Source organism: Scatophagus argus, chromosome 3 (assembly GCF_020382885.2).
Source record: "Scatophagus argus isolate fScaArg1 chromosome 3, fScaArg1.pri, whole genome shotgun sequence".
NCBI lineage: Eukaryota > Metazoa > Chordata > Actinopteri > Scatophagidae > Scatophagus > Scatophagus argus.
The window spans coordinates 916,500-940,068 of record NC_058495.1 but is presented as its reverse complement, the minus strand read 5'-3'; the positions used below and the strand labels follow the sequence as shown (position 1 = coordinate 940,068).

General features: G+C 39.6%; 1 protein-coding gene across 1 annotated transcript in view; it reads right to left on the bottom strand.

Moving 5' to 3' along the window:
- The window catches only part of LOC124054264 (receptor-type tyrosine-protein phosphatase gamma-like), a 404,131-nt gene that overhangs the window by 319,402 nt on the left and 61,160 nt on the right, over nt 1-23,569 (bottom strand). Inside the window, exon 2 of the mRNA XM_046380034.1 lies at nt 8,872-8,988. Within this exon, the coding sequence (XP_046235990.1) occupies nt 8,872-8,988 (117 nt within the window). The remainder of the gene's footprint in view (nt 1-8,871; nt 8,989-23,569) is intronic.

The following is a 23,569-nucleotide window of genomic DNA, read 5'->3' as shown; positions in this document are numbered from 1 at the left end:
CACAGTTGAAGTGGTTCTTAAAGAACATAACGTGAACACAGATGATGCCACACTTAATTTAGTGACTGAGACCCTCCAGAAAATCATCCTCTTTGCTGTCTTTCAGAAAGTGGTCCTCTTGGAACTAAATACCAAAGACTCTCATTTTCTATGGTAAAATTTGATGTTATTGACCCAGTTGAACATGTTTTAAATGGTCTGCACAAGAAATCCTTTGTATCTATGGTTTCTGGTTGAGTGAACATTGGCGTGTCTTTAGCTGCCACTGCTCCGTGGCCTCCTAGTAATTTTAATTTCATTGTCTGTGGACTCTGCAATTATCTGTGTGTGGACCACTTGTTAATTCAGTCCTCCTTTTACAGTATCCGAGCTGACATCCATAGCCTACCTGCTGCTTCCGCCGCTGTCACAGCCATGACAACTATGTGGATTAATTCTGTGTGGATTGTGCTTGCCTGGACTATCCTGTCTTTTATCCATCATCCATCAACAGAACTGCTTCAGAACTCTGCCGCTGAGCTTCTTAAGCTACGCCTGCATCTGCACGGGCAACCACCACCAGCTCTGCTCCTGCACCTGGACATCTTATACATGCCTTGTTTGAGGTACATTCACCACGGCTCCCGTCAAGGCTTCCAGTGCAATGGATCCATCTCTGTTGGGTCACTCTGGTCCACTGCTCAACGTCCACCAAGGAACACCAGTAGACCGCGCTGATCAGTGTGTTAGACCGCCTAGCTAGGTCAGTTAACACGGCTGTCAAACTCAGCAGCACTACTGTCAACATCGATCTTTTCAGCATCCGCTCACTCAAGAAAAAGGGGCATCTTGTGCAGGATCTTCTCATTAACCGTAAGTTTGACTTTTTGTGTCTGACTGAAATGTGGCAGCAGCCAAATGACTTTACTCCACTGAATGATGCCAGTCCTCCATGGTTTGTTTACATCATAGATCATTTACATGGACAATGTCAATAATAATCTCATCAAAGACTTCACATCATGTTTGGACAGCTTTGGACTGCAGCAATTTGTTAACTTTCCCACACATATTAAAGCACTAATATACACATATTTTGGACTTAATCTGCTGCTGAGGTGTTAAACCTGTTGACTGCAAATCAGATTCCCTGCCTCTCTTGGACTACATTCTCTTATCGTTCAGTGTCAATCTCCCACTCTCTAAATCCAACCTTCCCCACACTATAACTTTCCGTAAAATTAAGGACATCAACTTGGACAATTTATCCTCCAGTATCAATAGCCTCCCCAGTGCTGTTTTTCTACCCCAGATAAACTGCCCTCACATGACAACAGCCTCCATAACCTTCTAAATAATCTTGCTCCACTCGAAACCAGATCTGTCACATTTACTCTCTCTGCACCTTGGTTCACTCCCACTCTTCGACAGTTAAAAGCAAAAGGATGTCAACTTGAAAGACTACAAGAAAACCAGTCTCCCTGTGCACAAGGACATGTATTCAAACCATATTCTCCACTACAAAGACTGCATTTACAAAACCAAATCCATCTACTATTCTGGTTTAATTAATTCAAGTGAAGGAAACTGCAAGGCCCTTTTCTCCCTCCTTACAAACATTACAAAACCCCCAGATTCACTTCTTCCTCACCTATACTCCTCTGGTTTCTGTAGTACTATGGTATCATTTTTCTCTTCAAAAATCGAACATATCCACCAGCAACTTACACCCACTTCTGCTCCAGATTCACCTGCCCAGTTCTAGTTGCCCCCACCCATTCACTCTGAGCATTCACCCTACCCTCAGTCAATGAAACTTTCAAACTTTTTTAAAAATCCAAATCCTCAACCTGCCAATTAGACTCCCTTCATACTGTTCTTGTAAAGTCCACCCTCGTCTCTGTGTCCCTTCTCATCCATTCTTTCCTATTTCAAATCTTTTCATCTACAGAATTCATCTACAGAACTCTTGAAAACAGTTGCTGCTCAACTCCATACCCATCTATCCTTCAGTGATTTACATGGACAGTTTCAGTCTGGTTTCTATCCCCTCCATAGCACTGAAACAGCACTTCTCAAAATCACTAATGACCTTCTTCTTGCTGCTGACTCCGGTTCACTATCCATTATCCTCCTGCTTATCTCAGTGCAGCCTTCGACACACCATCCTTCTGGATAGACTTTCCTCTATTTGCATCACAAACACACCTCTCAAATGGTTTCATTCATACCTTTCACGCCATACTCAGCTCATTCACTTGAAATCACTCATCTCCCACCCAGTCCCCGTCACCACAGGTGTGCCCCAGAGCTCTGTCCTGGGGCACACCTGTCCTTCCCTCAGTCCTCACTCCAGTGCCATTCTTGTCTACAGCCTAGTCACCTCCCGTTTAGACTACAGTAACTCCCTTCTGTTTGGTCTCCCACAAAAATCCGTCCATAAACTACAACTGCTCCAAAATTCAGCTGCTTGTATCATAACAGGCACCCCCTCCACCCATCACATCACCTATCTTTGTCCCTGTACTGTGAGACCTTAGTGCTGCAGTTGATACCGTTGACCAGTCTATCTTAACAGACAGATTGGAACACTTAACTGGCATTAAAGGAACTGCATTAAGCTTGTTTCAGTTTTATTTATCAGACCGATCTCAATTTATTCATGTTAACGATGCATCGTCCATACTCACAAAAGTTCATCACAGAGTTCCCAAAGGTTCTGTGTTCGTGCCAATACTATTCACCCTTTATATGCTCCCCATCGTGATATTATTAGAGAACACTCCATATATTTATCAATGAAACAGATTAAACAAATTAGCTCGCCAAACTTCCGGCGTGTCTTAAATACAAAAAACCTGGATGACTTGCAATTTTCTATTTCTAAATTCAGACAAAACTGAAGATATTGTTCTGGGCCCTAAACGCCTTTGTAACAAATTATCCAATATATCCGATACAGTAAATCTAGATGACTTTACCTTGGCCTCAAGCTCCACTGTAAGGAATCTAGGAGTTGTTTTTGATCAGGACATGTCCTTTAACTCACACATAATATACATTTCAAAGACTGCATTCTTTCACCTCTGCAATTTTGCAAAAATTGGGCCCTTTCTGAGTCAGAAAGATGCAGAAAAATTAGTCCATGCATTTATCACTTCCAGGATGGATTATTGTAACTCCCTGTTATCAGACTCTCTAGCTAATCCAGAACACTGCTGCATGATTACCCACAAGAACCAGCATTAGAGATCATATTTTTCCCGTACTGGCATCTCTACATTGGCTGCCTGAAAAATCCAGGATTTAGAGTTTAAAATTCTTCTCCTCATATGTAGTGCCCTGAATGGCCAGACACCATCATATCCTAAAAAGTTGATAGTACCCTATTATCTACTGTTGTTATTATAATGACCAGATAGATAGATAGATAGATACTTTAATGATCCCAAGGGAAATTCAGTTCATAGAACCTTCTGTATACTTCATTATTATCATCATCTATAGTTCCAATACTTCTGGTATTATTGCTGTTGCTAACCATCTCTGCTCCTTCTCTCGCCCTCCACCCCTCTCAATCTCTGTCTCTCTCCCTGTCAACCCAACTGGTCAAGGCATATGGCCGCCCACCTAGAATCGGGGTCTGTTCCGAGGTTTTTGCCTTCACAAAAGCAGTTTTTCCTCGCCCCTGTCGTTAAGTGCTTGCTCATGGGGGAATGTTGGGCTCTCTATATCACAAAATTTAATTAAAGTGTATAGTCTAGTCTACTCTAATTGGAAAGTGTCATGAGATAACTTTTGTTGGGACTTGTTGGGAAAAAACTGAACTGAACTGAAAATTGAAAAGTAATCCCCCTTTTTTTCAGAGAGGAGTTATGTATTTCTGTCGTATTGTATATTGATGAATTTGAAATATGTAACCTTTTCGGAACATCAATGAAAAAAAAAATAAAGTTACTGCAATTTACTGGGTAATTGCAGACTTGCCTATCAGATAGAGATAGATCAACCTTATCCAGTACATACTTTGTAGTACTGTGCAATAGTAATGATGTGAAGATTTGGTTACAAAGTAACCCAAAAATCTTTGTGTACTTGAAAACCAGGAATTTTATATTGAGAATCTGGGTACCTGTATCAAAGGCACAGTCATTGTTGTGTCATCAGACAATTTAGGAGCTATTTTTTTGGGGGGGGGTTCAAAAATCATTTTTGTTGATAAATTCTGTAGATTCTGCTTAGCCAGGTAAGATGATATTCAGAGCATCTCTGTGAGGCATGGTTTGTTTTCACTGAGAACAAAAATACCCCACACTGAAGCTGTTCAGAGGGTCAGTGAGGGTTTTGTTATTGATGGAGTGAAAAGGAACTGTGTCCTGAGCAACCTACTTTCACTGTGTAACAGGGTTTCCACCAGACTTCTTGCATGACATATTGGAAGGAATAGTACCTGTGGAGTTCTTCCTGTGTTAAAGACATAGACTGACAAGAATTACTTTCCCTTAGAGGAAATGAATACTGACATTCAACATTTTCCTTACGAATTCTCAGGTAAGACAAATAGGCCAATGCCGACAGGCAATTCCGAAGACCTTTGGGTCAAAAAGAACGATCGGTGGCAACGACAAAGAAAATGGGTCACTTTTGAGGCTGCTGCCCTTGCTTATAGGCAGCAAAGTACAAAGTTCAAGACAAAGCACATCTATTTTGAGAAGGTTGTTCCTGATGTTTATAATTTGCAATCTTTAGCATCCAGGCACCAGCTCATGTTGGCATATTACATGGAAATAAAGAAAGGAAATGAAGAAAATATCAACTGTCTGTCCTCACATTTTGAACCCCTCTGTCAAAGACACTGTCAAGAGGAAATTTGGAAATGTGACTGCTGCTTCTCTTGCAACAACTGTCATCTTACATGGGACTCAGTACACACAGGGAATGTTTTTGTCAACTGGAAGCACTACTGGACTTTCTGATTTTGGAACAATTGTTAATGTACTGATTATTGAGAACAAACCCTGTTCTGTTGTGGAACCATACACAGCTTGGTACACATAGCACTTGAGATGCTATGGAGTCTGCAGAAATCCCTCTGCAAAACTGCTAACCAGAGAACCTCAACGGGGTTGGGTCTTCAATGGGTTGTTACTGCTGGAAATTCAGGTTCAAGTTCAAAATGGGAAACTACAGGAACAAACTCCATGGGGCTGGATGTTGGCATAACATAAAGTTATGTAAACTAGATATTGTAGGTAGACTGAACTGTAGCTGAAGTGATTTCAGCTTTGAGTTAAAAGAAGCTAAAGATTATTAACTCAACTTGAGAGTTCAATTGGAACTGAATTGTGACTGAATTATATTAACTGGACATTTTAGGTATAACTGAATTAATATAACTTATTTGACTAGAAATACTGATTTGTTTGAAACTGCAAAGACAACTTGGGATAAATTGAAGACAAGTTGTGATGCAATTATTTCAATCAGCTTGAAACTTTTAAAGCAGCATGGACACTTACTTTTTAAGTTTAAACAAGTAGTCTTGTTTTTTTGTTTTATTTTTGTTTGGGTTTTTTTTGTTTGTTTTTTTGCAGTGTACATTACACAGTATATTGGTATCAGTGGTCAAAAATCAGGATCAGGCACTATTTAGTTCTGTAGTGCATGATTGTATTTGGTGCTTGATGCTTCTTATTTATTGTGTATCATTGTGGGATAATAAACTTGCAAAGTAAAAGAAAAGAAAGCAAATAGTTGTTGCTATTTCTGTGTTCACTCAACAAAGAGAATTTAACAATGCTTCTAAGTTTTTGTCATAGTCATTCATTTTAATTCTTTCAGTATTTTTTCAAAATGATACCCATGAGCATCCGCTGTCATTTTGTGGAGAACAGATCAGTTACACTTGTAGCAAATTCAGAACATTTAATTTTTAAGATACATAACAAAGCACCACACATTTGTTAAATTAATTCAAAATTCACCCAGAATCTAATCTAATCTTTGTTTAAGCTACTGAATATTTTTGAATACTTTTAAAGATTTAAACTCAGAGATTGTATATTTCTCCCTTAAATGCTCCATGGGAGTCATAGTTGACATCTTGCTGTTTTGTTGCAACCAGTAAAGTTTTTTAATGAAATCTGTACATTTCTTATTTTTATCATGTTCCATAGTAATATATCTTATAATATATACCTGCCAGAGATCGCCCCTTGGTATACGAGGACCCCATAAATCACAGGTTAATTTTCCTTAGTGAAACTCAGGCATGGGGTGACTGTGTGAATCACAGTCTTTTTCTGTCTCTTTGTTTCTGTCTCACAGTTTGGAGTCTGGACTCAGATAACTCTTGTGCCTGGGTTTAATCTGCTGTTCTGATCAGGCAGAGGGCAGACCAGCCATGGCCCACTGAGGTCCTGATTGGAGTCTGTCAGGCCTCTGGAGGGAGTGATGAGAACAGGCTAATTAGGACAGAAAGAAGTTTAGGAAACTTTGGAAAATTCATCAAAGAGGAAAGAACATTGAGAATAGAAGAGAGTGTAGATTTTTCATGTAAATAATGAGAATGAAAACACACTCAATTAGAATTCACAATGCTCTTTCTCTTAAAGGAACAGTTAATCTAAATATGAAAATTCAGTCTTTATCTACTCGCCCCCATACCGATGTCCAACAAAACATTTCTGCTTTTTCAGAGCAATGCACATACTTGCGCCGCTAGAAGAGATCTACAGGAACTGTCAACCTCTGCATACCTCCATGTTTTCCTGCCAGTCTGGAAGCTTGAGTCACACACGAATAGAGAGTTCTTGTTTTTCTTTTTTAGTGCAATGCATAACAAGATCCAAGCTTCAAGTTATTCAGAAGGTGTTTTGCTGTGAAGCTCCAGAAATGTCTTGCAGACCAAGAAAATTCACCCAAGCTACCATCGACATGAGGATGAGTAAATAATGACTAAATTTTTGATTTTAGATGAACTGTTCCTTTAGATGACTCTAAAAGCCAAATAGAATACCAAAATAGGAAAGACAAAAGCATCTTGCAAGTCGTACTGTCAACAAAACTTACTTAGCTAAAATAAAAAAAAGAAAATTAGAACATGTTTGCTCCCTGTGGCTCTTACTGTGACATTAAAACATATATATCCACCAATATGTCAGCTTCCTGTCTCTCCATTGTTTCCTCTGTTGCCTGGATGCTGCCCACCATTACATCAGCATCTTATGTAAGAGCCGCAATCAAACATGTGTGGGGGACAGCAGGAGAGCATTGGTACATCTTAGCATCAGAGGCAGCAACACTGAGTGAAACTGTCACCAGCTCCATTTTTACCCACCAGCTCCCATGTTCTCACAGGCACGATAGGCAACCAATTAAGGTTAGATGAGCCAGCGGAAATATTGAACTAAATAAACTAAAAGATCATTTGTGGCCCAGGGCTTGTGTCACTTGCATGGTGAAAGATTAATGCTGCTCCTCTAAAAAACTAAAGCCTCTAAAGGGGCAACGGAAGTGCCTTTTTCTCTTCTGAAGCACTGGTAAAATAAAAAAGGCCAGAAGATGCCTTGAGGCCAGAAGAGCACTGAGGAGAGATGAGTAGGATTGTATTTGAGAGGGGGAAAAAAAGAGACAAGGAGAAAGACAGAAGGAGGAAGACGAAAGTATTACACTGACAGTGGCACATAAGTGCTTTCCCTTTAAAATATATACCCACACACTCCCACACACACCTTTGTACTACTGTACTTGTGAAACTATCAACTAATAAAATTTCTAATATCTAACCTTAAGCCAAAAATGGTTGAGACTCAGTTGGGGGCATAGGCAGCTTCATGAAATAAAAGCTTACCACAGATTTCTTCTAATTATTTCTACTTTTCTGGTTTTTTTTTTTTTGTTTTGTTTTTTTTTAACAAACTACTTTGGTATATCAGTGTAACTATACTTCATACAGATGTTTCACATTTAACGCCTCCAAGGAAAGGAGAAGATAATGCACTTTGAGCCGTAGGAAGGTTTTTAATGTGATGCTGGAGGTGTTGAGTTTCATTGACAGTTTCTGAGCAGAGATTGAAAAAAAAAACTGCAAGCAGAAGCTACTGCTCTTAATTAGTAGGAAGGAAGAGTATTTTTTTAAAAAAGAGAACCATGGAGCAGGAGAGCATTAATGACATGACTTTGTTGTTGTCCTGATGAAATAAATGCTGTGGGAATGTGCATCACCCTGCATTTATCAAGACAACAGGTAAGCAAGTAGGATGTGTTGAGTTTACATTAAGAGGAACTGTTTCTCTAACATAAGTCTGGTAAAAAGGAACACTTTATTTTATCTGTAGTTGGGGCAAAGAAAGGCCACATTTTGAGAATTTGCAGTAATGTAATGTATTACCAATAAATAAAAAAGGATATCTTGACAAGTATGTATTCCTGTTTCGAATTTTCTATATTAATATAATTTTGCACATTTTTGCCATTTTTATCATGTCAATAAACTCTTGGGATTTACGATTTTGATTTGAGATATATTATTTAGTATGTGGGTTCCTTGACTCTTTTCTTGTTCTAAGGTTTTGAAATTCTGAGAAATCCCATTCTTTGATCCAGAATTCTTCAGCTACCACTCGAAATTTTTCAAGTAAATGTTGCACTGCCGCATGCACCAACTCCCGAACACAATGTATATATGATCTGGGTTGCATTCAGTTGCTTCCCAGTTTAATGTCTTCCCGAACTCTGGCTTTTCAGCTACTATTTGTTTCATTGTTTCTAACTAGGCTCCAGCAAAAAGCAAATATGAAAATGAAAGGCTCACCACAGTTTCCCTATCGAGAGACTGGTGAGAAAGAACGCACAAGAAATAGAAAAAGAAGTATTGGCTCAGACACACACCTGAGTAGGCCCAGTAGGTCTCCTCAGTAGCTGCTCTCCGGTGTCGTGTCCCACCAGCAGTGGCTCTGCGTAAGCTTTGGATAAGGGCTTGGGACTTGACTTGGCTTCCTGTCAGCGCTGTAGGGGAGGAGAATATGCGAAAAAGCAGGTTAGTACTGTATCAGAGCTTCAGCAACATTCTGCTATCCTGCCTGGATACCTGCTGGGCTGGAGGACAACCAACTGTGTCCTTAGCTGCCTTACCATGCAAGTTGCCTCATAATAACATTCACTGTAGGAACAAAGGTCAACAACAAAGAGTAACTACACTGAGGAAGTTAACTGAACAGAAAACAGACCACTGTTATCATTAAGGACAACCTCAGTCCTTAGGACCAGTTCATGCAAAACAGCATCGCAAGTCAGACCATTTAGTATCATCATAAAAATACCTTCAAATAACAGACTGTATGCAAAGAGGGAAAACAGAAGGAAATAAACAGATTAATATTAGCTTTGCCTGTTATTGAAGGTCTGCTATGCTTTTTTCTTGTTGTGACTGTAAACAAAGGGCTTACTGTGTTTTAATACAATATATCTTATGCAATAATAATGAAAGCTGGGATGCACAGTGTCTAAAGTGCTTGTGAATGACTGAGCCTGTTGAGGATACCCCTTTCATAACCAGTCATGATACTATCACCTGTTACCAACAAACCGGTTTACTTGTGGAATATTCCAATATTTTTTATTTATTTATTTATTTTAGCATTCCACAATTTTCCCAGTCTTTTGTGGCCCCTGTCCCATCTGGTTTGAAACATATTTCTGGCATCAAATTAATATTAGCATATATTGATAAAAGTTAAAAACGTTGATACAAATCAAACATGTATTGTCTCTGTACAGTTTTCAATTGACTTTGTGTTAATTCTAATTACACATTCTGTTTTATTTACATTTTACACAGCATCACAGCACCACATACACAGTCTACTATGTGGGCTGGGAACTTGAAAGCTGAAGGGAGCATACACATACCACATTCCACACAAGGGTGGAGGTGAAAATGGGTGGTCAGTAGGGACCCAGAAGAAGATTTGTGCATAGGATGCGAGAGGTTAATCTAACTGGGGTCTTTTTTTTTCTTCACTGACACTATTGTTGTGCTATTCACAGTGACCACTGACTATTTTGGGTTTTTTTTTGTTTGTTTTGATGCCTCCTATTTCTGACTGCCTGGAAATGATCAACACAAGCCGTTTGGGTAACAAGTTAATGCAATAACAGCTAGTACTACATGATACTTTATCAGTTCCTGATTAGGCTTACAGGGATGTATCACAGTTACATTTCATTGGTATTAAACATAGTTATTAGTAAAATGTCCCTTCTCACAGTCAGGCCTATTGCTGCAACTCCTTAGAATAAAATTTCTCACGCATTTCATTGGGGAGTAAAAAGTTAAAATAATAATAAATAAATAAAAAAAAAATCAAGACTCCCTCTGCTGTTTTCTTAAAACTTAAAATCACCTCCTTTTATGCTGAAAGACCCTCTTGATTCCTGCTACAGAAAAGGCAGTGATGGAACGCTTGTCTTTTTTAAAGTGGAGGACAGGATTCATGACAGCTTCTGTCCTAATGGCTTCACTGTGCTTTGTGATTTGGCCTTTTAAAGATCTTTCACAGGAAAAAAAAAATATTTTCATTTAAGATTATTTTAGACATATTCAAATGGCTCAACTTTCCATTTATAGCATGTCTAACAACTCTCCTTTCTCTTAAAAAAAGTCATTAAAGTCCATGTTGGGGTAATGGTCAGGTACCCCAATACTTTTGTCTATATAGTGTATGTACACTGAGAGTTTTCCCACCAATCCCTTCGTCCACCAAAGGAAGAACGTAGTGGCAACCACCATCACTCCCCCACCCCACGGCTATCTCCCCATCTCTTTCCTCCTCATCCTCCCCCCTCCTCTTGTTTTAATTCTTTGGGATGTAAGCGTGGTTCGTGTCTGTGAATGCCAATGGGAGGCTGCTCTATGGCTTTTCTATGAATTACATTATTGATTCCCAATACTGCTCAGAACAGAAAATGTAATTATGCACAGACCCCACCCTAACCCCGTCATCCTCACCAAACACATCTTCCCTCTTTCTTTTTTTGTCATTAACTCAGTGTTCTTTCAACAATTTGTCTTTCACTCTTGCCTTCAGCAACCTGCACCCCTCCCCCCCAACCATCACCAGACATCTCTAAACCCTCTGAGCATGTTGTCCATGTGCATGTGGTGACAGCCCTGGCTTTCCAGAAGTGCTCTGCAGTCTGTCAGTAATTTATGTATAGTGTTAACAAAACACAGAGCTGAAGTCCCACCCTTTTTTCTAAGGCACAGATAAACACAAAAGCTCATAATACTTTTAGTTATTTATTTATATTTTTTAATTTATTTTTATTTTATTTTTTTTATTGCAATTATTTATTTTTTATAGATCTTTTTTATAATAACCATTCTCCATGTAGGCCTGGTTTTTGTGTGAGATGCTTTGGGGGTTCCTACCACAGCGTGTTTAAATAGGCCATAGATTTGGATGGGTTGATCTACTTTTTTGAATTACTTTAACCTGATCCCTTTTTTTTATTATTTTGTTTAAAAATGTGTTTTTTTTTAAAAGTATTGCCTCCTTCTCTCCTTTCCCATATCTTCCTCCTCCATCTCCCATCACCAACCCATCATATCTTTGCTGTAGCCATTCAGAAATGTCCAGCCATTTAACATGCTTTATTTATCCAGAGCTAATGCAACATTAAGGTGAGCAGACAGACAAACTGAATCTACATCATGGAAGGGGCTCTCCTATGGGCTTCAGACACAAGAATGACAACATATACTGTAACTCAGAGGCAGCAAAAAGAGACATCAAGCGGATTGAAAACAGAGGTGAAGGACATTGAAGGAGATGAGGAGGGTGAGGAATGACAGGTTGAAGCTAACACACAGAAGAGGGGGAGGATACCATGAGGATAAAGGCAGAGAGATGATCTTAAAGACAGCCAGAGAGGGGGAGAAGGAGAAGCAAGAAAGAGAATCCTCTTTCTTGAGAGAGTGAGTGAGAATAGCACATAAATAGGAGAGGAATTAAGCACCAATGACAGATTGCACTCCTCTCCTAGCAACAGTTACCGGGTCACTGATGGACAGCCCACTGCATAGCAACCAGAAGAGGATGAGAGGAGGAGAGCTGAACGGAGGCCCACTTCTGGGCTGAGGGGGCAAAGCAGAAGAATGGAGAGAGGATGAAAGGGGTGGAAGCTGTCATCGTGTCAAGTGGAAAATTTTCCAAAAAAAAAATACTATATTCTGCACTCTGCTGTCTGTAGATTTAAATGTTAACACTAGAGGCATTTAGCTGATGCTCTTTCCCACAAAGACTGCAAACGCTCTGGTAAAATAAAGACATAAAGGTCTGAAGAGAGTGTTGGAAGTTCAGTTTTGCACATTGCTGTGTCAGTCTCACTACATTTTGAACTCTAAAAAGAAGAGATCTACATGAAGGCAGAGCTGCTGTTATGACAGCAAGATCTGAACATTCTAACTACAAGGTCTGTTGTCAGAAGAAGAAGGCTTGATCGTGATGAGGACAAGCTTTCATTACTGTTCCACAGAGAGTTATCACATTAGGAGACATGGCTGGAAAAGACTACGCAGAGAAAGACAAGCTGTCCTGGAAGAAACAATGAGATGTCTTGAATGTCACATTGTCTCACCAAAGCAGAAAAATTCTCTCTAATAAAGTTTAAACACAAATCCTATTTAGTGTCCACACACTAATGGCATCTGTAATGCTTTACTATATCAAAAACAGCTCATCCAGTTCAGCGCTCTTAGCTGTGTTGAACATTTCTCTTTTTAACAAGACAATAGTTTAGCAAGAGGGCCTATTAAAATAATAACATAATTATGGGACTGATAGTAAATGTCAAGGTGTCCAGATACAAAAAAAAGTAATGAACTATTTTTACAATTAAAAAAGCTCCACAACACACGCTGTTGACCTTGTGTTGTGATGTCAACTATTTGCAGTAGTCTCTTTAACCAGTAGTTAGGTCTGTGCTAATGTGGTGGGAAACAGCAGCATTGTTTCTATGGTTAATAGTTCAATGCACTTAAGGTACTGCTTTAGAATGAACCATGTTTTAGGTGTCCTGACATAGAGATAAGATAACTTCAGAAGACACCTGCTTCTCTGACTTACATTTCTATAGTACAACAAGAATGGTTCCTTAGTAAGACAGAACGCTTAGCTGTGACTTTATTTTTATTACAATATTAAACAAAATAGACACACACAACCTAATGTTTAGCAGGGCACAAAATGAAGCACAACCACAATTTTTTTGCTTGTTAAATACTAATTAGAAATCTTTTTTTTGATATACTCACAGTACTATAATTTTCTGATAATGAAGTTTGTTGATATTTTCTTACACAACCAGTGTTGTAAAAAAAAAAAAATGTTCGCTGTTTGGTTTGCACTTCCTGTCTTTGTCTGTCTTGACGCTTGCTTGTTCATTAAAGACCGTGAGCTCTTGTTCTGAGACATGCATTTGAGTCCTGTTCACTGAGCCTTGCCAAACCTGAAAACAGTGTCATCTACTTTTGGATTTCTACATAAACTAGTGCAGCTGGTCCACATGGATATAGATTTTTCCATTGCCTCTGCACCTCTGCCCTCTCAGACGAAACTCCCACTCAGAGCTCATCTGCACCACCACAAAGCACCGAGAAAGAGGAGGAGAACATTCATGCCATATATACGGAAATATATGTTCCATCCCAAGGTTAAAATGCCACACAGAGGCCAAGAAAAATTTGCAGCAATTTGTGGGTTTTAAGCAATTACTACATGGAGATGAACATCTTTTGAAATGTCAACAATACCATAGCCAGTGCCATTATAATTTATAATGTTCTGTATCAATGTCATTACTTTACCTCTGATGTTTCAATATAGCCACAAAGTTGATTCTGTAAACATCTCTGAGGTGCAAGGACATTTTATGGAGTTGAGGGCACTGCTGGTCACAATCTTAAATGCACCATTGCTTTTCGCAGAAACACGCACTTTGGTTTAATCAAATACAACATAACAAGATTTGTTACCAAGTCTTCAGTGCCAGCTTTCTGTATTTGACACCGTTTAATGCTCACTGTTATGGACACTATTCAGTCAGTTGCAAAAAATACATTGAAATTCCCCAGCCTTCGCATCCACACACACACACACACACACACACAGTGCCTCAGTTATTTTCCATCATCAGACATATTAAAATGCTCTTCCTATAACATCACCACAGAGGCTTGTTGAGCTGTGTAGAGTCCCGGTCCAGTGCGCAGGTTGTGGGGTTATTACTGCCACTACATGTTTCCAGTAAAATCAAGGAGCCACTGGTCAGACTCAGCGGTCTCCCAGCGGTTTATGGCTCTAGGGAGGGTGCTCTTTGTACCCACATTAAAGGAAAATGCCCTTAGAAACACACAGAGAAAAAGAGTTGACACATTCCCCCTCAAGCTTATCAGCTCATAAAAAGAAAGAAATCAATGATCTTTTCCCAGCTTTCCCTGTGCAATAATTTGCAGACAAGCTTATTACATATTTGTAAATGAGGAGATTTATAAAATTATTAACATAATAATAATCCAGTTTATTCAAAATTAATTCTGACTTCTTTTACTTTGGATGATCATTCCACCATGTAATTTGAGCGTATAAATTCCTACCGTAAAAAGCAAAAGCAAGCCTTTTTACTACGTAGTGACAAAATGCAATGAGTTGCTATCCTCAAGAAAAAGTTTGTAAAGATGGAGCAGCTGGTGGATCCAGTACAGTTTACAACAATATTGCTGAAACGTGAACTCTTGCCTACACAGGTGCAGTGGTGAACTTTGGTGGACATAATCTTGTTACTGAGACATGCTGCAAACTTGCATTTGCACAAACACAATAAAGTTGCATGGCACATACATTTTAGGCATGTAGTAAGGTAATTTATTTTTTCTTTGACACTCTCCCTCGCTGTGCACTACTAACATGAAGGAATGTACTGCCAGGAGTCAATAAAGCTTAAAGGAGATGGGACTTTGGCAGGCCTCGCCTTTTGTGTCCAGTCACACTGCTGCTCACACAAAAGTTCCTCTTGAGAAGAAAAATGGACAACACTGGTTCCTGTCATCCATCACAGGGGGCCATTTAGTGGAATTGCAGAGTGTTTGCTCAAGGCTCAATTAAAATGCATAGCCTATCACTGTGTTTCTGTGCTTAACCTTGGCTAGCCCACTTCTCACTTGATCTCTCTTCACTTGACTTCAGAGAAAGTGAACATTATGGTGTTCAAATGCATTGGGAAGTACACAGACTTCCATACACACACACATGCACAGAGAGAGAGAGAAGCTATATGTATACCAGGGCTGGCCAAGTCAGTCCTTACTCTTGTGATTCACTTCATTAGCATTCTTTACATCTCCTTCCAATGCTCTTAGTACTGAAGGACATTTACCAAACACACGCACTGACACAAGGCTATCCTTAACTCCACCTCCAATGTGGACCTTAACTCTGGACAAGGTGTGCTGCTTTATCATAGCAGTAGTGATTCCACAGTAAGCTGGCAAGGAGGTGAAGGGTAATGGTCCCTGGCACTGAAAACTGAGTGGGTGTTTTCCATGTGTGGGGTGTGGGGATGATTGGGTGAAAGTTGACATAGTGGATCAAGTCTAGAGCAACCAAAACTAAAAGTCTAAATCTCTACTATCAGCTCTCACGATACTGCAATATTTTTGATCACAGTTTGCTTCAATTATCAGAATTTTGTAAAACAATAACACAACATATTGTTATGTACAAAATTCAATTCTACTGAGGCGGGGTTCACCCTCGACTGGTTGCCAGTCAATCGCAGGGCCGACATACAAAGACAGACAACCACACATGCTCACACTCACACCTAGGGCCAATGCAGAGTAGCCAGTTAGCCTAATGTGCATGTTTTGGGGACTGTGGAAAGAAGCTGGAGTACCCATCTTTGTTTAACACATTTGATTTATCATTTTTAACACTGGCCTGACACTGCAGGAACAACCAGCCTGCAAGGCCACCCGGAATCCATCTAGTGCTCCCAATGGCCGGTCTGGGTCTGAGTACTTATAATAGTCATGCATTTAAAAAGTTGCTTTGTACAGAAGTATTGCAACCAACAATTCAAAGTGTAAATACTAAACAGGAAAGGTGGGAAAAAGAACAGGAGGTGTGATATTATGGAGGGACAGCAGAAAGGGAGGGCAGGCTTTTGTGGCTGGCTGGATGTTGATCAGAGCAAATCAGGGAGAAATCATTCACTCATGGAGTCCGCCCAGCATGAATTCTTGTTTTCTAGAACCTTGGCCAAGGACAGAGAAACACAGCAGCAAACACACACACATACACAGAGAAGCTATGAAGCCCAGCAAGGCACATCATCATCTATGAAGCAGAAACACTGGGAGGTAGTCCCATATGAGATGGACAGGGCAGGAAGCGTGGCTGCATCATATAGCACGAAGAGCTCTTTAATGTCATGGAAAATGCCCTCACAGACATGCCTCTCTTCCAAAGCACCACCCATCCTTCCCACCCTTTCTCCTCACCTTCCTGTAGCTTATCGATTGCATATAGACAGCCAGGCAGGCAAGCAGGCAGGCTGCGAAGCAATGCCAATCACACCTTCTTCCCCTCCATCCACACATGTACTCATCGCGCATACACACCCACACACACACACACACACACATGCTTGGCTAATTAATAGCCTCTGTTCAGTGAGACAAGGTCACAATGCCAGGAAGTTAAACACAATACCACAAAGCTGACACCTCTGCTGGGACACGAGACAGAAGCTGCTAATGCACTCCCCTATTGTCCTGTCCCACTGGAAGCTGTCCCCTGTCCCCACCTTTCTCTACTTACAAATACCCACTCCCTGTTTTGTTTTGTCTTTTCAGTGCATGCCACTGTGTTAACAGCCAGCATCTTTAAAGGTCATATCAGTCCCACATTAGATACAAGCGGGTGTAACTATCTGCTGTCTGCGTGTTCTAATTTTTTGTTCTGTTTTGTTTTCCATTGTTTGTATATTCCTATAGCAAGCCTTTTCTCTCAGACTATGTCATGTCATGTAACTACTATGTATCAAGAGATTTCATTTGGTAATGTTTTGACAAGGCACCTGTTTGTATTTAAGGGTCAGCTCATTCATCCATTCTATGCCAGATCATACAGTCCCATATTTGTGTCATGCCAACTTGTCCTATGGCTCTTGTGCTCTTTACTCTTAGTAACTTTGATAACCTTGTGCCTCAAGTCCCATATTCTCTCCATGTATTCGGTAACCACACTCGGCTCCAGATTCACTCTTCAACCATTCCACTCCAGAAATTGCTCCATAGATTACTTGCTCTGTTTCCAGCCACAACTTGCTTACAGAAGATCATTCGGCCCTTTCTGGAAAATCACCACTCCATTTTCCCTACTGAATCAGATCACAGACTCATTCCTAAAGACTTAAATCTACATCAGATTAGAACAACTGCCAATCCATCTTGTTTGCAATGTTGGGATCTCATGCCATGTGCTGAGATTTAAACAATAGAGAGGCCTGCATGTAGTTTCAGAAGCCTGAGCTGAATTAAGTTTTGTTTAAACAAGAGCCAAAACCTCACTCATTGCTCCTAGGTGTGAAAAACTCAAACTCTGGTTTCTCACTGGATGCGACATGCCGGAAACCCCAGCGATCCCTGGTCCACCTGGTGACACCATGCAACTTATAAAAACATGGCTGCTCCGCTCCTCCATGCTTTTTCCACGTGAGCAGTTGGGACTGTGAGAGCCACTCCAGGCTTTTCTTGGTGTCCCGGTCAGCAAAATGGACCAAAAAAATCAAGCTTGGCTATTTTGAGCAAGACTGCTTACTTGGATCCAAGGAGATAGCTGGGGCAAATCAGCAGATCTCGCCCACTATCAGATAATGAATTACCCCCTGTTCTGATTGAGTCAACTGAGTTGTTTTTCTTCACTACTTGTTGAGAAATTCAGACTGTAACTGCCATCATGGGAACACACAACACTCCCGCCATCTTCAGCCAAGGACCATGGTGAAGCCACAAGAGTGGACTTCACACACACACACACACTCCGATCTCCGTTGTTGTAGGACCGCCGGGTCAAGCCATCCAAACTACAGTTCGTCTGCTTTGTTACCGCGTAGTAAAATAATCCAGTTTATTGTGCTTTAGTGGTAATTAGGATCCTCCCTGCTCTATCTGCTTCTTCTCTTTCCTTTCTTTTACTAATCCACCAACACACGATTCATATCTGAGTCAATATCTGAGATATATATAATATCTCAGGTACTGACACTTCTCAGTGGACACCAAATTGACACTGCCTTTCCAGTTTGGTTATTGGTTACTGATAATGGGGTTGTGCCTCGTAATTAACATTACTTGGTAATAATTTTAATTTTATTTTGCACAACAGTAATGTTTACGTTTACATCATTTACTACTGTTCTGTATGTGTGTGTGTTTGTGTGTGTGTGTGTGTGTTCTACACTGTGGTTCCTAAAAAAAACTTTTGTCACTGAGCTTGTGTTTAAACTGATTAATAAACGTCTTGAAAAGTTGGTGTTCTGAATCAGAATGCATAACGTTTGGGAGCCTAATGTACATACTAAACAAACAAATCAGGTAATAAAATCAGTCAGTCAGATGTCTGCAGACTTGCATACGAGTCTCAGTAAATCTAAAAGCAAAAAGTACAGGGTTGGACTTGCCACACTGCACTCTTTAATCAGTGACACAGGCAGTGAATGATGTGTGCTCTCAGTGAAATATTTTTCACCCAACTCTAACTTAAGCTATAAATTAAACGACTAAATGCCTGATGGAGCAGAGTATGGGGCTGCTGAACTTAAACCAGAAGGCATTTGTCCTCCCCGTAAGACTTCAGAGCGGGGAGCTGTGGCTTTTCTTTAGGAATATTCTAGTAATAATGATGTACTCTCTCTGAAACTAGCTTTTTTCTCTTAATAACATCTTCTCATATGACATTTCAGTGTTCACAGATACATGCTTGTCCTGCAGGCTTTATTGTTCAGCAACAGGAAAATGTCAATGCATTTGGCACACTGACATGCTGACAGGGCTGCATCCACACTCTCATGTGGCTTTGTTCTCTTTTTATTTTGAATCACCAAAAAAATATGTATACCCTCATGATGGTTTTTAGGATCAGACATACTAGATGATCAAACCCAAAACCAGGAGCCAATCAGATGTCAATCTGATGTATACAGTTGTTCCTTTTTAACAAATTTGATCAATTTTTCTTCATGTTTTGATTTGGAATAGAATGTACAGTGTCCCCAATGCATTTACGTGTATGGAAATAAAAACTATTATCATTGAGCTTGAACTGTACATATAAGTATATGCGTGCAAGTGCTACTTTGTGTTTCTTGGTATTTTGTAAAGGTCTTGTTTTAAAGCTGTGTTTAGGACTATCAAAGTTAATCATCTATTTCATCTATTTACCTATTGAAAAAAATGCATTAAAACCCAGACACACCCCCAGCCCTCCTGTCCATGAGATTGTCCCACAACCAATAACATTCCTATCACTGCTCTGAGTGTCTACACTGGATGTTTTTCAGCCATGCTAATGCGTAAACATACTGCACAACTGGTGGTCATACCAAATTCAGAGAACTGTAGTTGTGCAAAAGCTTATGATCCACTTGTGACTCTGATTCTGATAGTGAGAGCAAATATAATGTTTTAGATAGATAGATAGATAGATAGATAGATAGATAGATAGATAGATAGATAGATACTTTATTGATCCCGAGGGAAATTCAAGAAAATTTTAACTTGCGATATCACAAATACAGTAACATTGAATTACAAAGAACATGTATGATTTAAAACCAGCTGTGACACCTTGCATCCTTTTTCTGGTGTCTGCTGAGCTCTACAGCCTTGAACAGGTTTCTGTATTTCAGAAAGAACTCCCAATAGAACAAATTAGGTGCATAAAAGCTGCATGAGCTAATGCATGCTGGGCTGTATTCAAGAAAGTGACAATATGGCGTATGCTACACAAAGCCCAGGCTTTTCATGTGAGTAAATGTGCCCTGTTAGGAGAGTTGTTTTTTTTTTTCTTCCAAGCTCCTATGGTTAAGTGGCGGCTTTAATTAAGCACGCATTTTTGTGCAGTCATTCAGTAGACATTGTTAAGTCAAACAACTTAGTTAAGTGTTGCATTCAGTGCAAATGTGGCTTAATTGGGAGTTAAAAGTCTGACTGTCTGGTTTTTAAATCTAATCAGTATGCCTCTGAAAGGAAAGTCTGCTCAGAGCAGCCTATACTTTAGTTGTAATGTTGCAGTTAGACAGTCGCTTGTTCTTTGAGTCTGTTTTGGTTTGTTGGTTTCAGTTTTGGTTTAGTCATAGCACTGCAGCTAACTGTATGGCAATGAAGTATTACATTTTCCCACTAGCATAACTGAGAAAAGCATGTGAGCGATGATATCAAAATTAAATGGAACTGAGCCGATAAAAAATCGACTTAATAAAGAGCACAGCAGTATGTAGACAGTCATAAGAGCAGCTATACACACACTAGGATTTAATTGGTGCTAATATATGTGCTCTGAGATTTAATAGACCATATGAAGGAAATAAATAAAGGACAAAATGCTAAAACTTGTATATAGAAAGAATTTAATAGAATATGCTTTTCTGTGCGACTGAGCGAGCTAAGATCCACTTTTGCAAGGAAGGTGTCACAGAAAAAGGTTGAGAAAGTGAATGCATCTCAAATTCACTTCATGACTGAATAAAGTGCAGTTTTGTAGTGATGATATAAAACTGACAAATGCAACAAATGCCCCTCACAGAACCAACAGGTGTTTTCCCATTGTTTTCTTTTCTTTTTTCCCTTTTTTTCAGCCTGTTGGTGAGAGAAATCATGATTAGCTTTCAGCTAAGCAAATCAGTTCTTTATCCTAACAATGGTTTGTGCAGACCTGGTTTCTCTTCCTCTGTGATGCATACAGACTACTGCCACATGACAGAATGGAGAATTATTTCCCCCCACAGGCTCACAACATATTGTATCTGCTAGTTGGCCAAACCTGATGAGTGTACTAAAGGAGAACTAGAGGCTGACCACAAAAAGAGAGTTGGCAACTGAGGATAAAAGGGAAGGAAAAGGGCAAATGCATAAGCATTTCCCTTTTATGTGTGTGTGTGGGGGGTGTTTACAGTCGCATTGTGAGGACCCACCTTACCTTTGAGGACAAAACACAAGTCCCCACAACTTTAATCATTAAATATTAGGGTGAAGACTTGCTTTAAGGTTAGGTTGAGGTTACAGTTAGGTTAAGGTAAGAGTCAGGATTAGGCAAGTAATGATAATAATGAATTGTTATTGAATGTAAGTCTACGTAAGATGATGGAAACTCGACGGTGTGTGTGTGCATGTGTGCGCGTGTATTCCTGTGGTTGTGCACACAGTTGCATTGCGACGACCCATATTACTTATGGGGACAAAATGCAAGTCCCTACAATGTGTGTGTGTGTGTGTGTTTTGTGGGCACTGAAGTACTGAACAAAGAGTTGTAGATCAAACCCTACACGCATTACTTTGTCCTTGCATCATCTGGGATGGTGAACGGATTAACACTTATTGCATCAAGCCGAGACACCTTCCACCTTGCAATTATTGCCTGTTCAATTAAAGGGTGAAAGTGAAGTCAAGCACCACAGTTTTTCCCAGCTGAACAAAAAGAATCATCAGGATGGTTGAGTGCCATGTGGCATTATAGAAAGGAACTATAACAAAACGTGATGAAGAACAGAACTTCCTACCTCTGAATGCACAAATAAGGATATCAAATGCCGAAAAAAGGCAACCCTGTGTAAAACTGTGCCTCAAGCTGAAAAGAGGAGAGGAAAAAAGAGAAAGTGAGGGAAGAGGAGAGAGGGAAAGTAAAATCAAATGCATACTTGATATAAATTTTCAGTGGAAGATAAGGAAGGCCAAGCACATGAGTGATTGTGAATCGATAGGATCTGGGCACACCGCTCTCCTTTGTCGCCAAAGAGTTAACCTTACCGGTCAGCACTGATTCAATATGCCTCAGTGACCAATATGCCTTTGAGCCCAGAGGCACACAAACAAACTTCCTCATTAACAACCTTCATTAGTGAATCACTGCTTCCCATCTCCACTCTAGGTTCTGTGAAGTATTTTCTTTGAATCCCACACATACACATACTTGGACTTTCTGACCTCCCACTGCTCAGATGATAGAATGAAGATAGTTCTTTCTCTTAGAGAGTGCAAAACAGAATGTTCTCATTACCCCTGCGATTACAGAGCTCTTAATGTGCCACGTAGTCAGGACCAAGAATCAGTTTGAAATCAGTTATGTAGAAATGACAATATCTCAAACATTTTCTAAAATATAAAGTATTTGAAATAAATTCTGAACACATTTACTGGATGAGACTAACATTTTTGAACCCTAAAAATGAACCCTAGGTTCAAAGGGCAGACTGACACTGTGTATCAATAATTGAAATCAATAAAAGATGATGTGCCATAGCCCCATCACTTTCTGTCCCTTAGCACTCTTGGCAGTGTCTTTAAACATACTGAAAATAGTTTTTTCTTATCCTTTCAACAGCTCCATAAGCTATGATTGTGAGAATTTGTAAAATTATGATAAAACTGTGTTGTTGGTGTTAAGGTTAACCCTAACCCTATATAAAAAGTTAGAAAATTATGTGTCCAGAACATAGGCATAGACTCAACACAAAGACTGTGTTCAGACCAACACAAGCACTGTTTGGATACATGTAGCACCTTTTAATTCAGAACACAGTGTTAGCACAGTAGAGCTATATATAGAGAGAGCTAGATATGTAGAGCTGTATATATATATATATATATTTCCCTTTCTTGTAAATATTTTATTCTTCATTTTATTATTATTATTGCTATTTTGTATTTTGTATGGTGCACAGGACAGAGTAAAATCCGGAGTCAAATTCCTTGTATGGTCACACATACTTGGCAAATAAAGCTGATTCTGATTCTGATTCTATGCAGTGTTATCTACCAGTTCAACTGTTTTGAAACCGAGCCAACACATTGCACAAGGGCATACTCCTAGTGGATTGAGATGTAACATGAGTGAGATGATTGTACTATTTATCTCACAATCAGTGGGACAAAATGATGGACATTGTGATAATGGTGTCTGATCAGCCTTAAAAATCACATCTGCACATTGCCCAGAAAGACTGGTGGGGGACACGCCTATCACAAAATATTTCATGGGTCTGGAAGCACAGAGAGGTTGAAAACACAAAAGATTAACCAAAGTTAAGAAAAGACAAAGAAATAATTAAATTATATGTACCTACAAATGGGGTGTATGAAATAATATGTCTAAACTGTTTTTGGGTGTAACTGAGAGAATCAAAGGGCAAAAATAAGAAACATCAATCCACCCTGTCAAAGGTGAATGACTGGACAATATCCATTTTTTAATAAAAGACAATCAAACACTAGGACTTTGCCATGGGACTTGACAGACCAGCAGGTGTG